This window comes from Lonchura striata, chromosome 4 (genome assembly GCF_046129695.1).
Source record: "Lonchura striata isolate bLonStr1 chromosome 4, bLonStr1.mat, whole genome shotgun sequence".
Classification (NCBI taxonomy): domain Eukaryota; kingdom Metazoa; phylum Chordata; class Aves; order Passeriformes; family Estrildidae; genus Lonchura; species Lonchura striata.
The window spans coordinates 66,856,605-66,869,615 of NC_134606.1; the positions used below are offsets into that span (position 1 = coordinate 66,856,605).

Genomic DNA, 13,011 nt, shown 5'->3' on the forward strand with positions numbered 1-13,011 from the left:
GAAAGTGGCTTAAATTGAGAGTAGCATGAAATCAAGTCATGCTGGACTGTATCTCTTCACCTTCCAGATGATTATTATATCCCAGGATGTGGCCTCTCAGTCAGTACAGGCTGTCCTTGGTGAGGCCTTGTGCATGTCCAACATGATATGTTTCCCTTAGTGATAGGCTGATATGAAAGAGGTTGTTGAAGGGGGATGCATCTCCCTGCCAGGTCTGAAGCCAAACAGTACAGCATTGTGTGGAAAATGGTTCTTGTGACTCAAATGTTGCTTTCTAGAGGCCCCACTGAAGTACCATGAAGGGTCTTGATCTTAACCCCTATGTGAAATATTTATTCTGTGACATTTCACAGCTGTTCTGCTCTTTTGCTCTGCAGTGTCTCAATAGATCATTGATGTATTAAAAGAAACCAGCATTCCCATCTCTCATATTTGCCCACCTAATAGTCAGCATAGTAGCTAGGCAACAGCATGAACTTTTTCATAGATGTATCTTATACATTGAAAACTAATTCTGTAACATTACAGGTTAAAACCAAAGCAAACACCCAAAACACCCCACTGACAATGCCCCACCTCCCATGCCTATGTAGGAATGATTAGAAATTGCAGGGAAACAGCAGTAGCAGGACAAATCCTGTCTTGAAAGAACTTGAGCAATCAGGGCATTGCACAATTTAAAGATTTCCTAAAGCTCTGGTAATGTGGTTAACCCTTCTGTTTCTGCACTGCTTTAGGTAGCACTTTACCATTGAGGATCCCCATTTCTAGACCAGAACTTAACTGAGCCTTATAATAATATATAAAATAATCTTTTACTCAAAATAATATACCCTGATAGTAGGAGACTTTACCTGACAGTGAGATGCAGATTTTCTAGCCTTTCTCTTCTAATCTGCAAAAAAACCAAAAAAAAAAAAAAAAAAAAAAAAAACCACCCAAACCAAAAAACCATCCTCATCTTCAGATTGACACAACCTAAATATATTAACTTGCCATGATTTTTATGGGGTTTTTTTTTTCCTCTTCTGGAAAGAAGGTGGAAATGTGTAGTGCCAGTCACATGACTCAACATCTTCCCAGAAAACATTAAAATGTGGATACCCAGGAATTGCAACAAAATGGAGTGAAACCATATATCTACTGTGCAGCAACATAGTGTTTAGGAGGAAAAGGAGAGTATCCCATCCCTGGAAGTGTCCAAAGCCAGGCTGGGACCCTGAGCAACCTGATGTAGTGGAAGGTGTCCCTGCCTGTGGTGAGGAGACTGGAACTATGTCATCTTTAAGGTCCTCTCCAACCAAACTGTTCCATTATTCTAGTAGCATAGGTATTTGGGTTTAGGTGGTGTTCCAATGTCACTGTACAAATGCTAAAAACCTTGCTGCAGAGCTGCATTAATTAATCAGCAGGTAATATTTCCAGAAACCTTCTGTGATTTCTTGTAGCCTCCCCCCTCTCCACCCAACATTTTAAGGCTTCTTGAGTTGTCCTATCTGGAAGCAGAGTCTGGCTGCCATAGGTAAACACATGTGATAAGAGAATTAAAGAAGTAGGACATTTTGAGTGTAAATGGCCCAGACATTTAGAGTGCTTAAGTTTGATATATCATGAGAAAACTGCCAGTTCTTGATTTAAAAGTGTTTGGAAAATAAAATTTATTGCAGAATCTTTACCGGTAGCCTGTTTGGAAACCACTTTATTGTACGCTGGCTCTACAGATTAAACACCAAGTACATACAGTAGTACTGAACTAAATGATTGTTTAAATGACCATGCCCTTAAAAGCAAACACTTCACTTTTGCTAATCCTGAGAATTTTCATGTTTCATAAGTGTATCCTGTTATGAGAGAGATCCACATCTGTGTAACAGTACTCTTTCATGAGTAGTTCATTGCCATTTTATTGTTACAGTTCAAACGTGTCTGTTATATGTATATACAGAATACCACATTGCTTAAACCTCTTTGCTGCTTTCATGATAGAGGTGTATATCTTTTTAAATCAGGTGTTAAAACTGCATGTTATAAAATTCTGTGTGGAGGTAAGTGATGAAGAGACCTGCTGAAGTTTCAGAACCTGCTTCAAAAAGCTAGCTCACTTGTGATATACTGTATGCACACATCTCTTGCGTTATCACTAGAACTGGTCTTCCCAGGGAGCTCCTCAGTAGCTCCTGTAGCTGATGTGCCAGGATTTATGCAGGTCTCTGGGTTGGTGTTTTCACTAACTGTTGTGTTGTTGCATTGTTAACAGTTCGCATGGACTCATGTCACTTTGCTGATCACTGTAACTCAATCTCATCTTGTCATCCAAAATCTCTTTGAAGGCATGATCTGGTAAGGGGACAGTAACAGATTTGTACCTCTATTGAATTGAAAGGTTGGTTCTTTTGCATAGATCTGGTTAGGGAATAATTGTGGGAACAGTTAAGCAGGACAAATTATAGGAGCATTAATGTCTAATTGGAAAGGAAATCGGAGGAATTGGGAGTGGAGGTAAAAGCATACAGGAGAGGAAGCAGAAACCTCTTTATCAAGACTGACAGACACAAGTCTGATAGTTTTGAACAATCATTTCATTTACTTGCAGGGAATAGGGTTTATTACATGCTAGATTAAATTGTTTCCACAGCATTTTGCTGAACAAATGAACATCCAGCAATTCTTTTGCAATTACTTGGGAGCTTTGAGTTATTCAGAGCTATTGAAGTTGGACCATTTAATTTGAAATCCCCAATCTGGCCATGTTCCCTGTAGCCTGTCCTGTTCAAATAAATTCAGAGTACTTAATATGTTTTAAGAGTTTTAATCTTGGTTATGGTTGGGCAACATTTGTGTCCCATTTTCAGTAATGCATTACATTTTGGCAATGCAGTTAAACTTGATTATGTAAAGCCACTCCTCGGAGAGCGGGTGTGTTTTCCTACCCCTTCAGGGACATGGTAAATTTTAAGTTGAGAAAGAAGGAAGAAGCATGTGGAAGATGGTTTGTGTTCCTCCAAGGACATAATGCCATATGTTCTCTTCCTGATATATGTACATCTGGGGAGATTATTGCAGACAAGGCATACTTACAGTCAAAAGGAAAGCCCAAAGCCTTTGACAAAGTCTCTATATACAAATACTTTTCGTAGTGATTATGTTCATGTGTCTGCTTTGCTAGCCTACTATTTCTTATTGCCACTCTTGCTAGACAATTCAGCAGGAGATCAAAAAGTATGACTTTGGCTTATTAATACATCCCTGCTTTGAAAAGGAGGGGGGAAAAGGAAGCTTAATAGACTTGAACAACAACTTCAGATTCAGTCTGCATGCAAAGAGCACTTAAAAAGCTGCTCCAAACTGACAAGAGGGAAAAAAAAAAAGGAAAATTATTTTTTTTAATTTAGCTGTCATTTAAACTTTTTTAGTAATTTGCTTGTTTTGATATTACCAAAAACATTAACATGTTTATATCTGTTGATTTCTTCTTACCTGTGGTACCAGTCTTTAAGCCTGATAGGAAAAAGCCAACCCATTCATGTTTTAAGCTCATCCACCAAAATAACACTTTAACTTGAACTAACATGCATATGTTATAATCCAGTTTGCCTGAAGACTAAAACCAGTATAGCTAAGTGTGGTTCTCATGGGGGAACAATGTGAACACATGATGAAACATAATTCCTTCCAAATACTGCAGAAAAATTTCCCAGGAAGAAATTTGTCTCTTTCAGTTTTTGTCTGGTGTTTAGGTTCAGGCAGTTTTTCTCTGTGAAACTTTTTATGTCTTTCTCTAGGTTTCTGGTTCCAATTTCAAGTGTTATATGCAATGACATTACTGCTTATATTTTTGGATTCTTCTTTGGCAGAACTCCATTAATTAAGGTAGGTGTTTAGGCACTTCCTTGCTAACAAGCTTTTATAATTTATATCCATTTTGTTACTTGTTCAAAAAACTGTTAATGGGAAAAAATACTTTACACTGTACTGCATGACTCACATCTTTGCTAAAAAAGCCCAGACTGACTAACTGGTTCCTGAAAATTTGTATATGGGAAACCGGGATTAATGTGAATGTGTTATTGGCATTACAGGATAATACACTTTGAGCCTATTGCATCAGCATTTATAATTGCATTCTCTTTGAATTTCAGATGCAGGTTTGGCTGCATACTTACTGGACAAACTTTTTTGAAATAAGCCACTAGATCATATACACCTGCTCCTCTTGTTGACTGAGAAGGGCTCAAGCATTAATATTCCTATTCTGGTAGAATATTCAAGACCCACATAAAGCCATGAGTTATTTTCATGATGTCACCATGTTAACTTTTGAGGATTTAGTTGGTTCTGATACTTAAATGCTCTTAAATTGAAAACGTGATAGACTCTGGCAACAGTTTGGCACACTGGTCTCTCTAGAAAGCTGATGTCTCTTGAGGGGCATCCCCAGCAGTGGTTGTGTCACACCCAGGTTTCTGGCACTATCTAAATGGGCACTTGCTTGCAGAGCTCTCCAACAGAGCTGAGGTGTGAACATGCAGGTGTCCCAGTCTTTTGCTTGAAGGGAGCTCAGCTGCTTAATCTGGGTCAGATGCAGCCAGAGGCCAGCAGCAGCCTCCAGACAGCAGCAGCAGATGGGATGGGTGCTCTCCCTTTTCTCAAACTGGCCACTGGCACCAACCAAAATGTGGCTTTTCCCCACCTTGCCTGGAATGGGTCATGGCCATACTCTTCTATTTATCACATTCAGTGGCTCCAGTTGCTGACATTTAGTATTTCACACAAACCTTTGAAAAACAAAATAGGAGGTTAATTTTCACAAACAAGTTCAAGAAATAGAGTAAAAAAGGGTACAATGTTTTAATTGGTGGACTAACACTATCTCTTTTGTGCCTAGCTGTCTCCCAAGAAGACCTGGGAAGGGTTCATTGGAGGCTTCTTTTCCACTGTTGTATTTGGATTTATTGTAAGTAAGCACAGGACGCCCATAGAACCAAGAATGGTCCTGTTCGGAAGAGTCCTTTTAAGATCATCTTATTACAATCTCCCTTCCATGGACAGGAATACCTTCCACTACCCTAGATTGCTCAGAGCCCATCTAACCTGGTCTTTGAACACTTCCAGGCACATGGGAATTTCCTTGTATAGAATCAGTCTTCATATTTTTACTTGAATTAACCAAATTTATCACTAATTTTATCTCAAAATCCTGAAAGCCTCAGGGTTAGGGTGGTTTTTTTTTTTTTGCCTAGATAATTCTGCAAATTTGTAACTAGCTGGAAAGGGTAGGCAAGGTTTTAACCTCCACTGAAGAGACCGTATTGGACATTTTCTGCCATTTCTGTCACAGTATCTGGAATAATTTTATCTATTAGTTGCATCCATATTTTGAAATTGAAGTGTATCAATAGCATTATTTATGCTTTGTGAAGTAGTCCTTCTGTCTTACATGCTTTATAATGATATTTCTCCTGGAAAGCAATTTACTCTAATGATATGCACAGATGATAATACCAGCATAAGTAACTGTTGTGATAAGTAATTTGTCACCAAGTTCAGCAGAACTCGTAATAGCCAAACTTAGTAGAGGAGATATTCAAATTTTAATGGACAAGTGAACTTCAAAAAAATAGAGTGGATGACATTTTTGGATTTTATAATGCAGAAGATAACTAGATAGAAATCTGAGAGATAGAAAAAGGAAAATAATTTGGGAAATCATCACTAAGCTCATGGAACATCTGCCTTGTTGAGGCACTCTCTAGTTTAAGCAGGCTGATTTTTCTCCATTCTGTGTCTCTTATTAGAAAGATTTTTATTACCCTGAGCTTGTGGTGATAAAGCCATCTACTATGTTTTTTGAGTGCAATAACAAATGCCTAATTCAGGAGTTCTTGTTTTGCTTTTCAGTTTTCCTATTTTTTGGCTCAACATCAGTACTTTGTCTGCCCTGTGGAATACAACAGTGAAACCAACAGATTTGTGACAGAATGTGAACCTTCAGAGCTCTTCCAAATGAAGAAGTACTCCGTGCCACCATTGATTCAGGCTGTGTTGGGATGGGTAAGAGAAAAAACAACGAACAGCCTTTGGTTAAAATTTAAATTGTGCTTCCCAGCTTAAATGGGTTTCCAAATCATTTTAAAAGGGTATCTGAATGCTGGTAAAGCTTAACCTTAAGAACTGAGTCAATACCATGAGCTCCTCTGTTGCTCATACAGGGGATGTGGTCACCCAGTCAGAATCACCTCTGGAGACACCCAAGGGAACCTGCCTGTGTTCTCTTTGTGCTACATGTGGATGCCGCTTAAGCATTTTGAAAACTTATTTTTGAAGAGCAACCTTTGATTTTTTTTTTTGGGAAATGGACAAAGGCTTGTTATGGCCTGAATTAGTGGCAAGCTGAAGTAAGCCTGTAGAACTTCATTCTCTATTCAGCTAGTGTGTAACTGCTGTTAGGATTGGAGTTTTACACTCTTCACCACACAGAATCCTGTGTGTTAGTGCCATTACTTCCAGGCTGAGTGAAAAAGTACTGCCAGCAATAGTTACATGTAATGTACTCTCCAAACCCTTTAAATATGTAAGCTAACAATGCCTACAATCAAATGTGTTGAAACACAGTGTTAATTATTTTTCTTGTAGGAAACGGTGAATATGTACCCATTTCAGATGCACAGCTTTGCACTGTCAACATTTGCCTCGTTAATTGGGCCATTTGGAGGATTCTTTGCCAGTGGATTTAAAAGAGCTTTCAAAATCAAGGTATGTTATGAATCCTGCAAGACTCTAAGCTTTCTTTTGTTTTTCTCTTTGGATTAGATAAATTGGTGGGTTAGGAGTTAGAGGTTTTTTAACTCCTTCATTGTAGTTATGCTTCTACTAAGTTGCAACAATGTTTTGGCTGGTTTTTAGTATCAGAAGCAGGATTTAGTTTTATCAGATGTGTGTGTGCGTGCATGATATTCGTCAAACTTTGCATAGTCAGCATGTGACTTCAATGCTGGAAATCTAAGAATAATTTGGTTACATAGTTTGGACGATGATTACTCTTCCAAATCATGGTGCAGAAGTGATTTAGACAGCAAGATGTGAGATATTATACTTGACATGAAGGGCAATCTGTAGACACCTCAGAAGTGCTGACAGTGGTTTACCCTTCAGAATTTGGCTGGTTGATTTTTACCGGTGGCATTGGTGTGTTAGGCTCGCCAAAGCATGAGATGTTTGGCTGCCTTTGCCAAACATCTGCCTTGTAACTGGAGTGTGTACTGGCAAATTATATGACCTGCTGCCCTCTGTTTATTGCAAGGTGTGCGCTGTCGCTTGTGGCAATGCTGTCCTTGGCTGGTATTAAATGGCAGCAGGAGTATGGCAAGAGGGCAGCCCCAAATTTCTCCCGACCTTCTTTATGTCTTGGTAGGACTGCTGTAATTCTTACCCTCTTGCTTGTTGTTGTTCATATTGTTGTTCTGTATGTCCACCAAGCTGGCATGTGCTTTGCACAGAAGTGTGTAAACCTCTCTGTTTGTGCTGAACTCCTGTATATGTGCTTGTACTTACCCCCCTTTCTCATGCTGATCCCAGCAGCTTGCCCAGCACTTTGCTGGCCACAGCACTCTTGTACCTGTATAGTCACATAGCAAAAGACTGTTGGTGTGAAGAAGGAATTTGGGATGAATAAAATGTTGCTGAAAAGCAGCACTTATTCTTAAAGTAGATCATAAAAAAGTACGATTCATTTTAAAACTTCTGAGCCCCAAAGTGATGACTTAAGGACTGTCAGAAGTCAGGGATATTGTGGAATTGCAGCTGAAGGTGGCACACTCCATGCCTGACCTGCCCTGGGCAGGACTAGTTTAACTTGCACGCAGTCACCCCACATGACTAAGATCATGGTTTTCACTCAGAGAGGACACGACTGAGTGTGGCTGACAGAAAGGATGTCTGAAGGTATTTTGATTGATAAAGCTGTTCTATAGACAAGCTAGGTAACACAAAGGTTACCTAGCTTTGTTTGCATCAGAAATATATATTTTTAAAGTAGTGATCATTTTTTCACAGTGTGTTTTTTGATTCTGTTAGATAAATTTATATTGTTTGCACATATTATGGTTTTTAACTATGGTAGAGGATAAAGTAAAAAAGGTCTTAAAGAGGAGAATTAGATTCTTCAGAAGCAAGAAACAACAGCTAGCAGCTTAAGAGGTTTGCTACAATATGATGTGTGTATAGGCACACAAGTGTTCTCAGTACTGGCACACCTGCACCTGATCTACTACTGTCCTCTTATGCCAAACTGTGGACAAATTGCTGCCTCTCTTCTTTTTCTTCTCACCCCTTGGCTTGCCTTTGCAGTTAAAAACTCCTTTAGCAAAGGAGCCTCTTGCTAACTTTTGGCTCCAGGCAGTGAAACCATGGCTTACTTGCAGCCCTAATGTGCTGCTGCCAAGTGATAACATCATTTGTGTGTTTCTTGGGAACCACTGACCATCTTTTCTTTTCCTTCTTTCCCCTTTTTTGTCTTTCCAAAAGGATTTTGCAGACACAATCCCTGGGCATGGTGGGATAATGGATCGCTTTGATTGTCAGTACTTGATGGCCACTTTTGTTCATGTCTATATCACAAGTTTCATAAGGTATGGACTTTTTACAATATTAACTACAGAAGCATGCACAGGAACTGTGCCATAATGAATGCATAGGAGTGCATTATGCATTATGTTAGCATAACAGAGATTGCAGGTTGCTAAATAGGATTTATCCAGTCACTTCAAATACAGGACTATTAAGAAAACAATGTCCCTGCCTAGGATTTGTGTTGGGTTCAAACTATGCCTGAATGTTTCTGTGACAGCTGTTGAAGGTAACCTTCAGGTGTACCTGAAATACAAGAAAGTTTTGTGTAGCAGCCTATCAGAAGTTTTATTAGAATTTACTGATTACAGAAAGGTGGAGGATGGGGTTTCAGGCAGGAGGGTTGTGCAGCATCTGCTTTCCCTGTGTGGTTCCTAAAGATCCTGTAGGTTGAGAGACTGCAGTTGTTCCCATGAGTTTCAATATTTCTCAGTTGCTTGGCTTGGGATTTTCTGTTTAAGATGAAAACACTATAGTTTGGGAAAGGAGACAGCTTCCTAAAATATTGCTGATCTTCCCTGAACCACACCATCACTTTCAAGATGAAATAATGGGAATTGCAATTCTCTTATAACATACACTTTAGTTTCTGAGGCAGGGTGGCTCAAGGGGCCAAATCAAGACATGCCCGTAGTTTTGTAAATGCATATGGCTAATTAATTATTAGATACCTAATCAGCAACAAATTCTTTGCCTTATATTTGGTTCATCTTAAAGTAGATTGTAAGTGCCTAGCTAAAAATGAGGCTGATATTTAGAAAACTTTGGTTTAATTTGCAGTTTTCTTTACTGACTTGGCCAATTTCCCATTTAGTTCAGTAGTACATAGCTTATCTGGTAGGCAACAGATACTAAATAAAGATCTACTAACAAAAAAAATTGATTACAGTGATATAAGATTAATCAAGAAATCTTACTTGTCATAAGCCTTCTTAATATCCTAATTTGACAACAAATAGAAATGCTTTTTAGTTTCTGTTTATATTTAACTAAGAGTATGCTTTGCCAATAATGCTGGCCTGTGCATCCTTAGGAGACAGTCTGGGAGAAATCTGTAACTTGGTGCCCTCAAGAAAGGGAAGGCATTGTATGGGCAGCAAGAAGAAATCTAAAAGACTCATTAGAGCTGTGGTCACAAAAAAGATTTATTTTTTTCATTGACAGGGGTCCAAATCCCAGCAAATTACTGAAACAACTGTTGATACTTCAGCCCGAACAACAATTAAGTGTGTATAAAACCCTGAAATCTCACCTCGTTGAAAAAGGGATCTTGCAGCCATCTCTAAGAGGGTAGCTTGTCAAAACAGAAGACTAGAAGAAAACTCCATCTACCAGAAGCCTGTGGAAAAACATTGCGAAAATGCACATAAATAATGGCTAAAGGAAGAGTAGTTTGTATTCTGGAAAAGGTGAATGTTTCCTGAAATGAATGTGTATGCTATGACTTCCTACTAGGACACTAAAGATTTCTTATTCTTAAAATAATTCAAATGCTCATAAAGTAATGGTACACATGCTGTGCATTTTAGTTTCTGAGATAGATGGGAGTAGTTGTTCTTCAGCACCCAGCCTAACAGTCTTTGTATTTAAGAAAAAAAATTATGAAATTCACTTTAAGTTTCTAATGAATTATTTAAAGCTGTATATCTTAGCAATACCTTTTTGGTCTCCAATGGTTAATGAAGTGTAAACACATCAGGGAGGCAGTAACTTCTGTATAGGCTGATGCTGAAATTACTCTTGGCCAGAAAACACTTGTTAGCCTGGTCAAAGTAGTTCAAGCTTGCTGTATCAGACTATCTGTATTTACTTAGTTGTTATGAAGATTAAACCTAGCTCTGTTTTAATTTAACAGCTTTCTTATTAAACCATTTCATGCTTTCAAGAGAAAAAGGACATTTATGGAAATACAGCTGGGCATTGAAATACAGTTGGATAGTTTGGACTGTGGAGCTGCTTTTTTTTTGTTGTTAACATTGCACATCATATACAAGTGTGTACCTCCAGGAGTAGAGATTACCTGAGAAAACCAAATTCTTCAGCCCAATAAACAGATCAGGGAGAATCTGAAGCTTAAGTCCCTAGTTTCCACGGCCAGGTCAGTGTCTGAAGAAATTCAAGCCTTATTCCTTGTGCCTCCTAACTGCTTTGTAGAATTGGGATATTTCCTTCTTTTTAAAAGCACTTTGAGGTCCTGAGTAAAAAATGAGGTTTAAATGGTGTGTATCAGTGTGTTACTCAGTGAAGGCAGAAACTTTTATCTCATGAATGTGCGCAGTGCAAGACAGGAGGCATGGTTCTTCTGCTGTGTGTTATTATTTATTAAGAAGATTGATCCTCAAGCAAGCTTAAGTAACCACAGAGGAATATGAATGGAGAATTTTTACAGAAAGCAGCTATTCTCTAGATTTAGTGGGATATATGAGGAGGACTAATGCTCTATTATTTTCAATCCTAGTTGTTTTACAACTTTTTTCAACATGTAACATGTCTTGATGCAAATAAAAATATGAACGTTTTTTGAAATGACAAAAATTACTGCTGTACAAACAGAAAGCACAAATGCCAATTTTGTTTTCATATACTGTAAATTGATACAATTTCATTTTTCCAACTAATTGTAAATAAGTTTTTCCACATACCGATGCTGTATCTATGTCTGTGTATATAAATTATTAAAAGATGTATGTATATATACTAAAGATAAAATTTAAATGGTTGGTGCTACTTGAGGCTACAATCATGGAGGAAATCACTTGGGTGAGTGGTAAGATGTATAAGTAAAATCCAAACTGCTTTTTATTGAACATAACATAACTGAGACCACTGTGCATTCTGTTTTGCACTTGGGCTTGTACAGCTTGTGTGTGGAAAGGCAGTCCCTTGTACATTGAACAAAACCCAATTCTAAAGTAATTCCTGTTCATGTCAAATATTGATAGATATTAAATTATGGCTGACTTGGAGATTTCAGTACTGTAATGAAGGAACACTCCAAGAGGTGAAAAACATCACCTGCTGCTTGTCCATCAGTGGCTCTGTGACTTATTAGTTAGAGTGGGCTGAAGTTCAGCCCTTGCTCTGGATAGAGCAGAACCTGAAGTTAAAAGATATCACAGCTACCTTTGGAAAGGTGATTTAAAAACAAGGGAAGAGAAAATGTGAAGGAAACCAAAGTAGAATATCTTCAAAACTAGCTTCTATATGAGGCTTTGGTTATGTATAGGACTCTGGTATATTTTATGATAAAACACAGCCGTACTGGAGCTAGTATATCTTTATCCTGGGTATTAAAATATCTAAATATTTTAAAATTATATAGAAAATATATATGTAAAAGGATAATTGTTACTTCAGAAACTTGAAATTTTTAGTGCAATTTTATAGCATGTACAGTAAGAAAGTTAAAATATATTTTAGTATTTAATGCAATAGGGCATTTGAAATTAATTGCTGTGTATGCAATAGAAAATTCAACACTGCGAGTCTGCTTTTCAATGTTAACATGAAGATGGGATCACCTGTGAACTCACTCATCAATTTTCTAGGTAGAGTAATAGCTTCCTTCTGGTTTAGGCTTGGTGTAAATATGACTGAGCAGGATCTGTTACATCCATGCTTGGTTACTATAAAGAGAATTTACCACACTGACTACTTCTGTTAGTTCAAGCATTGCAACATGATCAACAAGGAAGTTAACTTTTTACACCAGTGACTGTTTTCACTTGCACTTTTGTCCCAAGTGGCTATGATTACCTGCTGAGCAAAAAAGAAAAATGTATATTCTGTAAATATTGTAAATGGTATGAGCATTTAATGTCAGTTTTAGTTTGACTGTTTCAATCTTTCATTGAAGCAGGTGTTGTAAAAAAAATAAAACTGGGGCAGAAATCCTCCTGTCTTTTATTTCTTATAGCATGTATAGTGGGTTGAATTTTCTTAACAAGAACTTATATTCCTTTCATTCCTTACATTTGTGTACTTAGTAGAAAGTCTGCTATTAATTTCCAACTTTTTGTCCCTCTAGACTTCAGACCACCCATATCTGTTGCTGAATACTGTACAATGTGCCTCATGTCTGAAGATATGCAGGCTTGTCATCTTTTCCTAAAGGTGCTCGCTCCAACAATACTGATGTAGACCTATCACTATTCACTATTTGTGGTGCTGATGGGGAGGCAGCTGGCAGCTACCTCTCCCTGCTTTCCTGTTCCTTCCCTTTTAAGTCTTGGATTTGAGGCCCTTTATCTCCTGCAGTCTCAAACAAGCCAGGTATAAAATGCATCTTATTTCAAAATTGCACAGAGTGTAACGTTAAACCCTCAGCCAATTGGGTGTGTGCTGGGCACCTCCTTGGGTTTTAGGAAACTTGTGAAGGAGCATAGA

The 13,011-nt window shown here is 38.1% G+C and overlaps 1 protein-coding gene across 1 annotated transcript in view; it reads left to right on the plus strand.

Moving 5' to 3' along the window:
- CDS1 (CDP-diacylglycerol synthase 1) overlaps window positions 1–12,516 on the plus strand; it is a 29,769-nt gene extending 17,253 nt beyond the window's left edge. Inside the window, exons 7-13 of the mRNA XM_077783039.1 lie at window positions 2,258–2,340; window positions 3,783–3,870; window positions 4,886–4,954; window positions 5,899–6,051; window positions 6,634–6,753; window positions 8,524–8,627; window positions 9,790–12,516. Coding sequence (XP_077639165.1) covers window positions 2,258–2,340; window positions 3,783–3,870; window positions 4,886–4,954; window positions 5,899–6,051; window positions 6,634–6,753; window positions 8,524–8,627; window positions 9,790–9,919 — 747 coding nt within the window. The 3' untranslated portion in view covers window positions 9,920–12,516. The remainder of the gene's footprint in view (window positions 1–2,257; window positions 2,341–3,782; window positions 3,871–4,885; window positions 4,955–5,898; window positions 6,052–6,633; window positions 6,754–8,523; window positions 8,628–9,789) is intronic.
- The last annotated feature ends 495 nt before the right edge of the window (window positions 12,517–13,011 follow it).